Source organism: Tachyglossus aculeatus (genome assembly GCF_015852505.1).
Source record: "Tachyglossus aculeatus isolate mTacAcu1 chromosome 12 unlocalized genomic scaffold, mTacAcu1.pri SUPER_6_unloc_2, whole genome shotgun sequence".
Lineage (NCBI taxonomy): Eukaryota > Metazoa > Chordata > Mammalia > Monotremata > Tachyglossidae > Tachyglossus > Tachyglossus aculeatus.
The window spans coordinates 9,547,195-9,563,286 of record NW_024044829.1 but is presented as its reverse complement, the minus strand read 5'-3'; the positions used below and the strand labels follow the sequence as shown (position 1 = coordinate 9,563,286).

Genomic DNA, 16,092 nt, shown 5'->3' with positions numbered 1-16,092 from the left:
AGTCACTTCACTTCTCTGGGCCTCAGTGACCTCATCTGTCAAATGGGGGTGAAGACTGTGAGCCCTCCATGGGACAACCTGGTCAGCTTGTAACCTTTCCAGTGCTTAGAGCAGTGCCTTGCCTGGCTCAGTGTAAAGAGCCCGGGCTTTGGAGTCAGAGGTCATGGGTTCAAATCCCGGCTCCGCCACTTGTCAGCTGTGTGACTTTGGGCAAATCACTTCACTTCTCTGGTCCTCAGTTCCCTCATCTGTCAAATGGGGATGAAGACTGTGAGCCCCCCCGTGGGTCAACCTGATCATCTTGTAACCTTCCCAGCGCTTAGAACAGTGCTTTGCACGTAGTAAGCGCTTAATAAAGGCCATCATTATTATTATTAAAATGGGGATGAAGACTGTGAGCCCCCCGTGGGCCAACCTGATCACCATGTAACCTTCCCAGCGCTTAGAACAGTGATTTGCATGTAGTAAGCGCTTAATAAAAGCCAACATTATCATTATCAAAATGGGGGTGAAGACTGTGAGCCTCCCGTGGGACAACCTGATCACCTTGTAACCTTTCCACCTCTTAGAACAGTGCTTTGCACGTAGTAAGTGCTTAATAAAGGCCATCGTTATTATTATTAAAATGGGGATGAAGACTGTGAGCCCCCCGTGGGACAACCTGATCACCTTGTAACCTCCCCAGGGCTTAGAACAGTCCTTTGCACATAGTAAGCGCTGAATAAATGTCATTATTATTATTATTATTATTATTATTATTATTATTATTATCATTATTATTATTATTATTATCATCATCATTTGAAGGGCGTGGAGAGGAATTGTCTTGGTGTAATGTGGACCTGCTAGTTCCTCGGACCTCAGAGTCGGGCCTCGGCAGGATGCCCCCCTCCACCTCCGCGGGTCCGGGCAGCGGAGACCAGAGTGGGCGCAGAGGGCCAGCCGGGCGAGGGGTGCGTCCGCGGCCCCGCCCTACCCCCTTCCCTCCCCACTGCGCCTGTATATATGTATGTACAGATTTATTACTCTATTTATTTTACTTGTACATATTTACCGTTCTATTTATTTTGTTCACGATGTGCATCTAGCTTTACTGCTATTTATTCTGATAACTTGACACCCATCCGCATGTTTTGTTTTGTTGCCTGTCTCCCCCTTCTAGACTGTGAGCCGGTTGTTGGGTAGGGACCATCTCTATATGTTGCCGACTTGTACTTGCCAAGCGCTTAGTACAGTGCTCTGCACACAGTAAGTGCTCAATAAATACGATTGAATGAAAGAGAGAGATGAGCATGAGAAAGAGAGATTAGTGTGAGGAAGAGAGAAGCATGGGCCTGGGAGTTTGAGGACGTGGGTTCGAATCCCGGACCCACCACATATCTGCGGTGTGACCTTGGGCAAGTCACTTCGTTTGTCTGGGCCTCAGTTACCTTATCTGTAAATTGGGGATGATTGTGAGCTGCGTGTGGGACACGGACTGTGTCCAATCTAATAAACTCGTGTAATTATCCCATCACTTAGAACAGTGCTCGGCACATAGTAAGTGCTTAACAAGCACCATAGTAATAATAATAATAATAATAATGATAAGAAGAAGAAGAAGAAGAAGAAGAAGAAGAAGAAGAACGATGGCATTTATTAAGCACGTACTATGTGCCAAGCACTGTTCTAAGCACTGGGGAGGTTACAAGGTGATCAGGTTGTCCTACGGGGGGGGCTCACAGTCTTAATCCCCATCTTACAGATGAGGTAACTGAGGCACAGATGAATTAAGTGACTTGCCCAAAGTCACACGGTTAACAGTTGCCAGAGCCGTAATTTGAACTCATGACCTCTGACCCCAAAGCCCCTGCTATTTCCACTGAGCCACGCTGCTTCTCTAATCATTATTAGAGAGTGAGTTCATTCATTCAGTCATGTACTAAGCACTTGGAAAGTTCAATTCGACAACAGAGACAAATCCCTTCCCAACCATCAATCAATCAATCATATTTATTGAGCGCTTACTGTGTGCAGAGCACTGTACTAAGCGCTTAGTACAGCGGGATCACAGGCTAGAAGAGCCACAGTCCAGAAAAGTTGGGGAGAGTGGCGGGGAGAGAGAGAGAGGGTAGTGGCTGGGATTTTTTCAGCTACACACAAATGTATCCAACCAGGTTATCCTGTATCTACCCTGGCACTTATCACTGTGCTTGGCACATGGTAAGCACGTATCCCAATTATTAATGTCTGTGAGTCGGGAGGGCGATATCAAAGGGAAAAGGAAGATGTTTGTCTTCAATGGAAGGGATGTGGTCAGCTCCTAGCTGGCTCATTCCCCGCTGGTCACCTTCCGTTGTGGGGATGGGGATGGGGGATGCGTGTTGGATCATCCCTTTGTTAATTAGAAATGGAAATCTGGGATGGCACAGGGCCCCTCTGTGTGGCGGGGTGGTGGTGGTCTGGGAAGGGGCCTGAAAGAGGCCTGGGAAGGGGGAGGAAAGTTCAACGGGATCCCTGAGGCTGGGGTGGAATCCCGCCAGCTTCTCAGACTGGGACAGGACAGCCCGAGAGGGGTCAGGGTCGGCTGAGAGTGGGCTCAATGGAACCAAAACCCCCAACCCTCGTTCTAACTTTGACTTGTCTTGGTTCCCCCAGTTCTCTGTCAACAATGGGTCCTTTCCCATGGACATTCCCGGTCTTGGGGTATCTGCTGTCAGGTAAGGCCCATGACCCCCTCCAGCCCTGGGGCTGGAGAACGGGAGGTAATCCAGAGTCCAAAGACAGTCGAGGAGGAAAGGTTGGGAGGTTGGATTCATGAAGGGCGTTTGGATCACTTCCCTTCAGAGCCAGGAGTTGGGAGGAGGCAGAATCCTCCCCACCTTCTAGATATTTCTGTGTGTAGACCCAAGGGGTCTGCAGCAATCCACCCCAGCAGAGTGATGATAGTTGTCGGGGGAGTTCTTCTCCCAATATGGCACTGCTCTCGCGTCCCGGGGCTTGCCCCTCACCCCCGTACCACCTGGGGACGGGAGAAAAAAAAAGACTGGTTTGGCCCCAAGCTCCCAAGGGCAGAGGGTCCCCATTGACACTCCACTGAGTGTGGGTCAGGGGAGAGGACAGGATTCTGTCTCAGCTGCCTCAGGGGAATGGGAGATTCCTCTTCCCCTCATTCCTTCTGCCAGGCGTGGCAGCCCACCTCCCGACAGGGTCAAACCAACTCTTGAGTTTTCCCCCGGCCACTGGTTCCCAGCAGGAGTGAGTGTCGGCTATCCCTAGTGACCCAAAGGAATTTCCGTGGCTTCCTTCTGTCAAGAGAAGGGCCCGGCTCTGGTGATGAGGGATAGGGTGAGGGTGGGCTCTCTGAGGCTGAGCTTGCTCCTGGAGGGGGTCCCAGAGTCGGATTACCCAGGCCCAGCTACTGGTCACAGCTCCCTGGGCTGAACCCAGGGGTCCTTGGCTCCCCAGGGTCAACGTGGGGTGCCCCAACCCAGATTCCGGAAAGCAAAGGCTGTGAGTTGTAGAACCGGGTGAGGGGGAGGTCTTGAGCGCAATGGCCGTTGTTCGGAGAGGTCTGGGGATTCCCCCAAAGAGGGAACCCCCAAGTTGAAGGATGGGACGCCCACTGCGGAGGGTCCAGTCAGACTGGACCGGCTCCAACTGGCTTCCCCCCTCCCCAGGGCTGCGACGCGGAGCCTTCCAGTCCCCGGTTCCCGCCATGACGCCAAACAAGGAGGAGCTGGTGTTGCCCCTGAACAGGTCTCCCTGTGGGACAGCGAGAACAGCTGGCGGTTCCCCACGCTGGATGACGAGAGCTCCGGCGTGTCCATCCGCAGTGAGAAGAACAACTGCAGCAACTTCCTGTCCGTGCTGGAGGTGGCCAACGTCTCGGCCGTGCACACAGGCCTCTACACCTGTTACTACAACGACACGCAGGGCCAGGGGACCGGGATCGTAGGCCGTAATATCTACGTCTACGTGCCTGGTGGGTGTGGGAGACCCCCGTGGGCAGGTGGGCCCGGGGGCGGGGGCAGGGGAGAAGCAAACTTGCCTTCCATCCGGGGGCGCTGGAAGGGGAGATCCGTGGTTGGGGTTTGGACCAGCCCCCTTACAGAAATGGCGGGGGGCTGTTCTGCCAGTGAAGGGTAGTCAGAAGGACTTGGGTTCCAATTCTGGTTCTGCCACATTCAATCAATCGTATTTATTGAGCGCTTACTGTGTGCAGAGCACTGTATTAAGCGCTTGGGAAGTACAAGTTGGCAACATATAGAGACGGTCCTTACCCAACAGTGGGCTCTATCGTACTTATTGAGTGATTACCGTGTGCAGAGCACTGTACTAATGTCTGCTGTGTGACCTTGGGCGAGTTACTTCACTTCTCCAGGCCTCAGTTCCCTCATCCGTAAAATGAGGATGAAGAGTATGAGCCCCATATGGGACGGGGACCGTGTTCAACCTGATTAACTTGTGACTAACCAGCGCCTAGAGCAGTGCTTGGTACATAGGAAGCGCTTAACAAGTTTCATAATTATTGTTATTATTATTATCCAGAGTGGAGATGGGGAACTCCAGGGGATCTGAGTCCACGGAGAAACCCTGTGCTGATTGTCCTCCTGAATGTAGCTCACAGCAGGCGTCCAACCCAGTTCTCTGCCCAAAGCAAGCAATCAGTCCAGCGCTCTGCCCACTGCAAACGTGCAGCCAAGCACTCTATCCACAGCAGGTGCCCAGCTCAGCATTCTTCTTACAACAGGCGTTCAGTTCAGTGCTTCTCATAGAGCGAAGCACTCTGCCCTCAGCATTCTGCATGGAGTACAGCACTCTGCCCTCAGCAATTGTCCAGGCTAGCCCTCTCCCCACAGCAGGCGCTCAGTCCAGTGCTCTGGTGTCCAGTCCAACACCCCACCCCTTGGTGGTGATGACAGGTTCATCCTCTGCATGCCCTCCGTCCCTCCTCCACCCCCGGACATCCCCGCCAAACCAACCCCTCAGTTCAAACAGCGTGACCTAACGCCTAGAGCACGAGCCTGGGACTCAGAAGGACCTGGGTTCTCAACCCGGCTCTGCCACCTGTCTACCGTGTGACCTTGGGCAAGACACTTCTCTGCCTCAGTTACCTCATCTGTAAAAAGGGAATCAGGACTGGGGGTCCAATGTGGGACAGGGACTGCGTCCAATCTGATTTACCCGGATCAACCCCAGCTCTTAGAACAGTGCCAGACACACAGTAAGCGCTTAACACATACCTTCGTCGTCACCGTTCCTCCCTCAGAACCTAACGTCACCTTTGTGCCCTCCGTCATGGTCGACTACTTCAGCGTCGTGGAGGAAAGCAATTCCACCGTGATCCCCTGTAGCCCCACCGACCCGCAGGCGCAGGTGACCCTGCACGCCAGCGATGGCAAGGAGGTATCTGCCACCTACGACCGACGCAGAGGCTTCCTGGGTCACTTCGCCACGGGGTCCTCTGTCACTTGTCTGCTGTGTGACCCTAGGCAAGTCACTTCACTACTTTGTGACTCAGTTCCCTCAACTGGAAAAGTGAAGATTAAGACTGTGAGTCCTATGTGGAATGGGGTCTGTGCCCAACCCGCTTAGCTTGTATCTACCCCAGTGCTTAAGCACTTAGGAAGTGCTTAACACATCCCACAGTTATTTGGGGACACCTTGGTTCGGCGTTCTTGCTGGCCTGTTGGCTGGGTCCGGCCCCCACGGGGCCCCGGGCTGGGCACCGTGCAGAGACTGGGTTGGTGATTCCCCTGCCCGTTCCTGGCCTCCCTGGCTCGCCTGCAGTCTCCCAGGAGATCGTCTTGGAGATGGAGGCCCCGAAGACGGTATACAAGACAGGCGAAACCATCGTAGTCACCTGTTCCGTCCTGGACATCGAGCTGGTCGATTTCCAGTGGAACTACCCGGGGGAGGCGGTACGTCCTGCTTCCGGCGCGCCTATTGGTGAGGGTGTGGTGGGGATGGGACTTCGAGCAGGAGTCAGTCGAACGTACTTATTGAACGCTTACTATGTGCAGAGGACTGTACTAAGGGCTTGGGAGAGTGCAATACAATACTATGAGACATAATACCTGGCCACAACGAACTTGCAGTCTATAGGGGGAGGTAGACGTTAGTAGAAATAAATAAATTACAGGTTTGGACGTAGGTTGTGGAACTAGGAGTGGGGATGAATAAAGGGAGCGAGTTAGGGTGACGCAGAAGTAGTCTCATTTATTCGGTCGTATTTGTTCATTCATTCAATCGTGTTTATTGAGCGCTTACTGTGTGCAGAGCACTGTACTAAGCGCTTGGGAAGTAAAAGTTGGCAACACGTAGAGACGGTCCCTACCCAACAACGGGCTCACAGTCTGGAAGGGGGAGACATACGACAAAACAAAACATGTGGACAGGTGTCAAGTCGTCAGAACAAATAGAATTAAAGCTAAATGAGTATCATTAACAAAATAAATACAATAATAAATATGGACAAGGAAAATAGAGCAATGTGTCTGTACAAACGTATATATAGGTGCTGTGGGGAGGGGAAGGAGATAGGGTGGGGAGATGGGGAGGAGGAGAGGAAAAAGGGGGCTCAGTCTGGGAAGGCCTCCTGGAGGAGGTGAGCTCTCAGTAGGGCTTTAACGGGAAGAAGAGAGCTAGCTTGGCGGATGTGTGGAGGGAGGGCATTCCAGGCCAGGGGGAGGACGTGGCTCGGGGGTCGACGGCGGGACGGGCGAGAACAAGGCACGGTGAGGAGATTAGCAGAAGAAGAGTGGAGGGTGTGGGCTGGGCTGTGGAAGGAGAGAAGGGAGGTGAGGTAGGAGGACTGAGGTATTGAGCACTTACTGTGTGCGGAGCACCGGAAGCACGACCTCAGGCCCGATGGACCGGGAGACCAAGAGGCGGAGACACCCTCTCCATCAATCGATTAAGCGCCTACTGGGGGAGGAGTACTGCCTTGGGAGTCTACTCAGTTCCTTGTGGGTGTAAAACACCAGCCTAGGTGCTAGACATTATACAGAGCACTGGGGAAAGTACGACGGAGGAAAAACGCGTGGTCTCTGTCTTCATAGATTCCGAGCCCTTTCAGGGATAGGAACTGAATCTAATCCCCATCTGTGCACTCTTTCCCAGTGCCTAGTTCATATATTAACTGCATAATAATAATAATAATAATAATAATAATAATAATAATAATAATAATGAACTCGGTATTTGTTAAGCGCTTACTATGTGCAAACCACTGTTGCAAGCTCTGGGGAGGATACAAGGTGATCAGGTCATCCCGTGTGGGGCTCACAATGTTAATCCCCATTTTGCAGATGAGGTAACTGAGGCCCAGAGAAGTGAAGTGACTTGCCCAAAGCCCGACAGCTGACAAGCGGCAGAGCCGGGATTTTGAATCCGTGACCTCTGACTCCAAAGCCCGGGCTCTTTCCACTGAGCCACGCTGCTTAATACCCGTACTACTACTTCTAGGGTCATTGGAGGAGATGGGCAGAGAGAAGCAGAGTGAAGTGAAGAAGTGAATTACTAAGTGATTGAGCCACAGGGAATGCGTGCCGAGAGGAACAAAAAGTGCTCCGGTACTATGGTGGATGTTGTTGTGAAGTTGGGACCTGGGGAGATGTCTCGTGAGGAGGAGGAGCAGGAGGAGGAGGAACAGTAGGGATTTTAGGAGGTTTTGAAGGTCTGCAGGCAGTCGGGCGGCTGTTAGGAGGGAGAGAGCTTCAGACCAAGGCGGGGCCGTGAGGAGGGATCAGAGGTGGGAGAGGCGAAGCCACCCGCGGCTTGCGAGGAACCCGGAACCTGAGTCGGGGAGCCAAGCTGACGGTCACTGTCCAGGTAACGTCCTTTTCTCCCCTGTGGGTCTGCGGGAGGCGACCTCGCAGGCCCTCGTGTGCAGGAGAGAGTTCTTTCCCTCCCCTCCCCACCATCCACTGCCCAAGCGCACGCCTCCTTGCCCAGTCTCTCCCCCATCTCCTCCTCCCGATTCTCTGCCCCGACTCTCCTCTTCCATCTTCCCACCCTCTTCCTCCCTCTCCCCTGCCCCGTGACTTCCCTCCTGCTTCTTACTCTTCATCCCCTTCTTCCGCCCCATTTTCACCTATTCGGCATCTGTCGGTCCACCCCCCCGGTCCAAGTTCCAGGCCAAAGGGCAGGGAGAAAGGACGGCGCATCCAACCCAGGAAAGCCCAAAGGACCCTCTGTCCTCCCCCCGGGTGTCCCCTCTCCCAGCCGGGTGGCTTGAACCCCGCCCACTCTCTCCGTCACAGAGGGACAAGGGCGTCGTCAAGATGGAAAAATTACGGTCCCATCCGTCAAGCTGGTGTTCATCCTCACGGTCCCCAATGCCACGGCCAAGGATCGCGGCAGTTACGAGTGTGCCGTCGGCCACATCACCAGGGAGGTGCAGCAGACGAAGGTGGTCACCATCGCCGTCCTAGGTACATTCCCCGGGGAGGGGCTCGTGGCCAACCGGCCTCTACCCTGCTAATCGAATCCCCCTCCTGTCCCCAGAGAAAGGCTTCATCTGGCTCCAGCCTGTCTCCGACCCGGTGGAGGCCGTGAACCTGCAAGCGGTCTGGCATTTTGATGTGGACCTGGAGGCCTACCCCCCGCCCAGGGTGTTCTGGCTGAAGAACAACGAGTCGCTCACCAAGAACACGACTGGGATCACCACTAGCCTGCAGAAGACCCACGAGTACAGGTGACGGAGGCTTTCCCCCGCTGGTTCTCCCCCAGTTCTGTCCCACACCCCTTTCACGAGTCTGTGGCCCCTGCTGGACGCCTGAGGGCAGAGTGCTGTATGGGGTTCCTACATATACGAAGTGCTGTGTTGGACTCCTACTCTAGGCTGAACACATATTACGTGCAGAGTGCCGTCCCTTATTTATAGTATTTTCTTTTTAATAGTGTTTATTAAGCGCTGACTATGTACAGAGCACTGTTCTAAGCACTGGGGAGGTTACGAGGTGGTGATGATGATGATAATGATGGTATTTGTTAAGTGCTTACTATGTCCAAAGCACTGTTCTAAGCACTTGGGAGATTACAAGGTGCTCAGGTTATCCCACGGGGGGCTCACAGTCTTAATGCCCATTTTACAGACGAGGTAACTGAGGCACAGAGAAGTGAAGTGACTTGCCGAAAGTCACACAGCTGACAATTGGCGGAGCCGGGATTTGAACCCATGACCACTGAATCCAAACGACGTGAATACACTCATTAGGCACGACTGAAAACCCACACGTAGAGTGTATTCACGTCGGTCCTCTTCGTTGTCACCAGGTATCAGAGCAGGCTGAAGCTGATCCGTGCAAAGGAGGAAGACAGAGGGCACTACACAACTGTGGTGCAAAATGAGGATGATATTGCGAGGTGCACGTTTGAGCTGCGGGTTCACGGTAAGATTTAGGGGCAACGCTTCCGGTCCGGGGGTGAGAGCAGGACAGCTGCTCCCCATCCAGTCAGCCAATCGATGAATCAGCAGGATTTCCCGAGCACCGGCCGTATACACAGCACTGTACTAAGCGCTTGGGAGAGTATAACAGTAGCCAGATGTGTGTTCCCTGCACTCAGCGTGCTCATGATCTACTATGGGTGGCTGGCAAAAATTACTTACAGGGATCTTATCTACTAAATATTTTACATCGTACTCTCCCAAGTGCTTAGCACAGTGCTTGGCACATGGTAAGTGTTCAGTAAACACCACTGATTGGTTTATGGATTGACTGCAGTACTCTACACACAGTAAGTGCTCAGTAAATATGACAGACTGAAGTAGATAATAATAATAATGATGGTTTTTATTAAGCGCTTACTATGTGCAAAGCACTATTCTAAGAGCGGGGGAGGTTACAAGGTGATCAGGTTGTCCCACGGGGGGCTCACAGTTTTAATCCCCATTTTGCAGGTGAGGTAACAGGTCCAGAGAAGTTAAGTGACTTGCCCAAAGTCACACAGCCGACAGTTGGCGGAGCCAGGATTGGAACCCATGACCTCTGACTGGGTGAAATAGCTGAACAATTAAAGGTAGAGATAAAGGCAAAAGGATTAAATCAGTTGCCTGCGCGAGTGCTGAGTGTAGAAATAAAATGAGGAAGTGTTGAACGTTGATATGACTGGAGTTGTAGAAATTAGTCTGGCCTCTAAGATTCTTGAGGGCAGGGATTAAACCTACCATCTCTATTATACTGTCTTCTCTTATACGCTTAGTATAGTGCTCTGCACGGGTAAGTGTTCAATAAATACCATTGACTAATTCAGTCAATTAGGGAAGGTTTCCCGGGGAGACGGGTTTTTAGAAAAATTCTCAAGATTCACCCTAGTCACGGGGCTGGTGAGCTTTTTGTGGGGCTAGTTTTCAATGACAAGCTCAGAATAGAGCACACGGGCTCCCCATTCCCCACTACCAGAAATGGCGAGTTCTAAAGGGGTGGAGAGTAACTATTTGGGGCGGTTCGGCTCCGCGCTTGCTGGCCACTGGTTCCCAGAGAGGCCCGTTCCCGAGGCACTGCCAGTCTCCACTGTTTTTGCGTCTCGCTGCAGTTCAAGCCCCTTTCCTCTTGTTCGGTCCTCGGTGGAGGGGGAGAACAGCTGGTCTTATATGGCGGGGGTGGCGCCTGTGTAAATGTGGGATCTCTCCCCCAGCACAGGGCCCTTCACGTAGTGGGTGCCCGGCACAGCGCCCTGCTCAAAATAGGCATCCAGCATGGCCCTCCACATGCCCGACGTGCCCCAGGCCCAGTGCTGAAAGCCGTTCACTTCCCCCACCCCTCTCGCTCCAACTCTCCCTTCAGTGCCGGCCTATATCTTGGATCTGGTGGACGACCCCCACGGCTCGGAGGGTCGCCAGACCGTCCGCTGTGTCGCCGAAGGGATCCCGCTGCCCGACATCGACTGGCTGGTTTGCGCGGACATTAAAATGTACGCAGAGCAGCCCACGAAGCCTGACCACTTCCTCTTCCCCGGTCCCGGTCTGAGGGTCTGCACCGGCGGTCTGAGCACAACAGTCCTGGGGGAGTGGAGGGGTATGCGTTTTGAGGGGCAGAGGGACGTTGGGACCGCTGAGGGTTTCAGTAGGGGGCTTAGGCAGGAGCTGCGGTCCACTGGGGACTTAGTGCAGCTCCTGGCCCGTTTTCTTCTCTGAGATGACCAGCAGAGTGTGCGGGGACCAGCAGGGGTGTCGGGGGTGGTGGGGGGAATGCTGGATAAATCCTGCCTCCCTCCCGCTTCAGCCTCGGCCTCCCCGCTCTCTCCTGGTGCAAAAATGATGGAAGAAAAGTAGATGGCATTTTTTAGGCATTAAAAAAATACCTAAAACAGGAAAAAATTTTCAGGCCGCCAATTCCCTTTGTCCATCCTCTAAAGTAACCCCTTGCCTTCCCGGGTGACAATGGATATTAATAGTCAGATGATGCATTGGCTTTTTACATTCCTCTTAAATTGATTAATTAATTGTAATTAATTAAATCAATTAAATTAATGAATTAAATTAATTATATTTAAGAGGAAATCAAAAAGCCAATTACCTTTTCATTTCGGGTGCTGTTGTGGTTCTGAGATTGCTAAGACATGTTTTAAACCCCTCTATACCTCTGGGGGCCATCGTGGGTTTTATTCAATTTTATTTGCCTGTGACATTTATGGCATTCTTCCAGGCGTCCACCTTTTGGGGTAGACAGTTGAAGATAGTCAGGGTCTCAGTTCCAGTCCCGTTGGGTCCTCACTGTCCAAATCGTAAGAAATTTGATATGATTCCCACCTCTTGGACAGAATGTTTTATCGGAAAACGTTTAGTTTGTTTTTTTTTCCTTCTTTTTAAATAATCAGCAAGGCCGTACCCTAGCTCTCCCATCCTCCGGGTCCCTTGGAGCACCCGAGATTCCTTTTAGGTCTTTCCCTACTGGGTTTTCCGTGCCACCGGCTGCCGAGGAAGCCCCCTTCCGCATCCTCCGCACTCAGCCAAGTAGGAATGGTGTTTGTTCTGCAAAGTCTGAGCGGCTCCCGGGCACAGTCCCCTTCAATGGTCGCCCACTGCTCAGCTGCTCCCAATCAAGGAATTGCCCAGCGGTTGAGCCCCGCCCCTTCCCAACTCTGTATACGGCCCCCAGAGCGTTGGCCTTCTCTCAGCTGTTGCCACTTCAGTACTTTCCCAGTGCCTGCCCTCTCAGCTGTTGCCTCTTCTGTACTTTCCCAGTTCCTGCCCTCCTCTCTGGGTTCCCGGGTCATGGTGAATGAGGGTAGGGGGCTCATTCTGACATTTTCACTGCTCTCTGTGGTTAGGGGCTTTGGCTCGGTCAGAGTTTGTGTTGTTGAGCCTGAGTAGGGCCGTGGGCAGATCCTTGTAGGGGTAGCGTCTCTGTGCGGGGGGTGGGGGGGCGTCTCGGGTTTGGGTCCAGAGAACAGGACGACCCACCTGCCTCAGGTACGGTATGGTTGCACCAGTTTCATAGGAATAATAATTCAATCTATTATAATAGCATTTCTTAAGCACTTACTACGTGCAAAGCACTGTTCTAAGCGCTGCAGAGGTTACAAGGTAATTGGCTTGTCCCTCGGGGGCTCACAGCCTTAATCCCCATTTTTCCAACGAGGGAGCCGAGGCACAGTGAAGTGAAGTGACGTGCCCAAAGTCACACGGCCGGTAATTGGTGGAGGCGGGATTTGAACCCAGGATCTCTGACTCCAAACCCTGTGTTCTTTCCACTGAGCCACCCTGCTTCTCTAATTCTTATTTTTCTGGCTTTCTTTTTAGATTCATCACTGACCCAGAGCCTTGGGAGACGTGGCTGTTCCTCAACAAAACCTCTGCAAGTGAGTAGCTTACAGAATTTGATATCTCCTGGTGCTTTCTCTCCCATTTCCTGCATCTAGTCCTCCTCATAAAAAAAGGAGCAACTGTACAAGGCTTTTAAACAAATACCCCACAACCTCCCTATTTTTAAAACATAAATCAATCTCTCCAAATTAACCCTCTAAGAGCAAACGGTTTGTTAGTGCTCCTGGCAGACCAAATCTGTTTTTTTTTTTGTGCCCAGGATGGTACTACAGATTTTTTGGTGGGCAGAGGGTCCAAATGGATTTCTGGTGCTCGTGGATACCCTAATGAGTATTAAAGGCACCAAGGGGAGAAGGGGGCGGGGAGGGGGAGGCCAGGAGGGGGAGGGTGTCGAGGGTGTTATCGATACCCACACATGGCCAAAAGTGCGATTGGGGGCCGCAGGTAAACCTTAAATAACCGTGCAGGGGCCTGAAGAGTTTTCCAGTACCCAGCGGTGCCCAAATTGATTTTTGGCTGGTAATTTGGTTTTCCCGATGGGAGGATAAAGGATATCAATATTCTGGATGTCCAGAGGTACTTTGATTTCCTTGAAAACCGATGGAGATCACTCTGGAAAATGGAACAGACTCGGTTGGGCTGCCCGGATAGCCATATGTCCACACCAATGCTGGAAAGAAGGTGGATGGGCCATTAAAGAAAAATTCCTCGAAACACGAAACCTTTTCGGGCCGACAATTCCCTTTGTCCATCCTATAAAGGAACCATCTCCCTTACCGGGACAATATGCATATTCATAGTCAGATGACGCATTGGCTTTTTGATTTCCTCTTAAATTAAATTTGAGGAAATCAAAACGCCAATTACTTTTTCATTTCGGTTCCTGTTGTGGTCCTTAGGTTTCTAAGGCATGTTTTAAACCCCTCTGTTCTTTTGGGGGCCACCGTAATTTTTTTTCCATTTTATTTCCCTGTGGGATTTAGGGCACACTTCTCGGGGTCCACCTCTTGGTGTGGACAGTTTTCGTTCGTCAGGGTCCCAGTTCCAGTCCCGTTGGTTCCTCACTGTCCAAATCGAAAGAAATTTGATTTAATTCCCGCCTCTTGGAGACTGAATGTTGGATCGGGAAACTTCTAGGTCGTTTTGTTTTTCCTTCTTTTTAAATAATCAGATAGGCCGTACCCTAGCTCTCTTATCCCCTTGGTCCCTTGGAGTACCCGAGATTCTTTTTCGGTCCTGCCCCACTGGGTTTTTCATGTCACCCCCTGCCGAGTAAGCCCCCCTCCACATCCCACGCACTCTGCCAAGCGGGCACGGTGTTAGTTCTGCAAAGAGTGAGCCGCTCATGAGCACAGTCCTCTCCAATTTTGGCCCACTACTCACCTGCTCCCAATGAAGGGATTGACTGGCGAGTTTCAGTACCTTACCAGTGCCTGCCCTCTTCTATATATAGCCGGGTCATGGTGAGTGAGGTTAGGGGGCTAATTTTGACCTTTTCACTGCTCTCTGGGCATAGGGGCTTTGGCTCTCTCTGAGTTTGTGTTGTTGATCTTGAGTCGAGTCATGGGTAGATGCCTGTACGTGTAGTTTCTCTGTGCGGAGGGGGCCGTCTCGCGTTTGGTCCGAGAGGTCAGAATGACCTACCTGCCCCAGTTACGGTATCATTGCACGACTTCATTGGAATAATAGTTCCATGTAATGTAGTATTATTTATTAAGGACTTATGTGCAAAACGCTGTTCTGAGCGCGGTAGAGGCTACAAGGTAATCGGATTGTCCAACGCGGGGCTCACAGGTTTAATCCCCACTTTACCGCTGAGGGAACCGAGGCATAGAGAAATGAAGTGATGTGTCCAAAATCACACAGCCGGTAATTGGTGGAGGCGGGATTTGAATCCATGACCTCTGACTCCAAAGCCCACGCTCTTTACACTGTGACAAGCTGCTTCTCTAATTATTGTTGTCTTTCTATTTAGATTAATCCCTGACCCAGAACCTTGGGAGACGTGACTGTTCCTCCACAAAACCCCTGCAAGTGAGTATGTTACAGACTTTTTTTTTCCTTTTACTTCCTTTCCCTTTTTCCCTATCTAGTCCTCCTCCTAAAAAAAGGAACAACTGTAGAAGGCTTTTAATCCAAAACCCCACAACCTATTTTTAAAAGGAAAATCACTGTCTCCAAGTGAAGCCAGCTAGAGCAATCTGCTTTGTTGGTGCTCAAGGCAGAACAAATCTGTTGATTTGTGCCCACGATCGCAAAACCGAATTTTAGGTGGCTTCAGATATCTGGCCCGTAGATAACCTAATGAGTGCTTTGGGCTCGATGGGGAGGAGTGGCAGTAGGTCGAGGGTATTACCGATGCCCACACATGCCCTAAAGTACGATTGGGGGCCACAGGGTCATAGGTTAACATGAAAAAACCGTGTGGGGGCCTAAACCGGTTTTCGGTCCCCAGCGGTGCCCAAATTGATTTATGGCTGTTAATTTGGATTTCCTGATGGGAGGATAAAGGGTATCAACATTCTAGATGACCAGAGGTACTTTGATTTCCTTGAAAAGCGATGGAGATCACTCTGGAAAATGGAACAGACTCGGTTGGGATGCCCGGCTAGCCCTGTGTCCACCCTAATGCTGGAGGGAAGGTGGATGGGCCATTTAAAAAAATGCCCAATACACGAAAAGTTTTACGGGCGGGCAATTCCCTTTGTACATCCTCTGAAGAAACCACCTCCCTTCTCCGGACACCATGGATAATACTAGTCAGAGGATGCTTTGGCTTTTTGATTCCTCTTAAATTAAATTTAAGAGGAAATCAAAACGCCAATTACTTTCAAATTTCGGTTCCTTTTGTGGGTCTGAGGTTTCAAAGGCATGTTTTAAAACCCTGTATGCTTTTGGGGGCCATCATGGTTTTTTTTCAATTTTATTTTCCTGGGGGATTTAGGGCTCTCTTCCTGGGTCCACCTCTTGGGGTGGAAAGTTGAAAATCGGCAGGGTCCCAGATCCAGTCTCTTTGGGTCTTCACTCTCCAAACCGAAAGAAATTTGATTTAATTCTCGCCTCATGGGGACAGAATGTTGGATCGGGAAACTTTTATTTCGGTTTATTTTTCCTTCTTTTTAAATAATCAGCTAGGTCGTACTCTAGCTCTCCCATCCCCTGTGTACCTTGGAGTACCCGAGATTCCTTTTCAGTCCTTCCCCACAGGGTTTTTCATACCACCACCTGCCGAGGAAGCCCCCCTCCACATCCCACGCAATCTGCCATGGAGGTACGCTGTTTGTTCTGCAAAGCATGAGCCGCTCACGGGCACAGTCCCTTCCAATGTTGGCCCACTA

At 51.4% G+C, this 16,092-nt stretch overlaps 1 protein-coding gene across 1 annotated transcript; it reads left to right on the top strand.

Annotated features, from left to right (window-relative positions):
- The first annotated feature begins 881 nt into the window (after window positions 1-881).
- LOC119921351 (platelet-derived growth factor receptor alpha-like) lies at window positions 882-11,260 on the top strand. Its single transcript, XM_038741617.1, has 10 exons — window positions 882-953; window positions 2,638-2,699; window positions 3,552-3,964; window positions 5,252-5,425; window positions 5,773-5,907; window positions 8,247-8,417; window positions 8,491-8,680; window positions 9,262-9,377; window positions 10,773-11,003; window positions 11,124-11,260. The coding sequence occupies exons 1-10, from the start codon at window positions 882-884 to the stop codon at window positions 11,258-11,260; spliced, it is 1,701 nt and encodes a 566-aa protein (XP_038597545.1).
- The last annotated feature ends 4,832 nt before the right edge of the window (window positions 11,261-16,092 follow it).

Bases quoted from the DNA above. Each gene is read 5' to 3' on its own strand.
- LOC119921351 (XM_038741617.1), top strand. From the start codon at position 882: ATGCCCCCCTCCACCTCCGCGGGTCCGGGCAGCGGAGACCAGAGTGGG. The intron at 8,681-9,261 runs GTGACGGAGGCT...CGTTGTCACCAG, and splicing joins CAGAAGACCCACGAGTACAG to GTATCAGAGCAGGCTGAAGC. The intron at 9,378-10,772 runs GTAAGATTTAGG...CTCTCCCTTCAG, and splicing joins GTTTGAGCTGCGGGTTCACG to TGCCGGCCTATATCTTGGAT.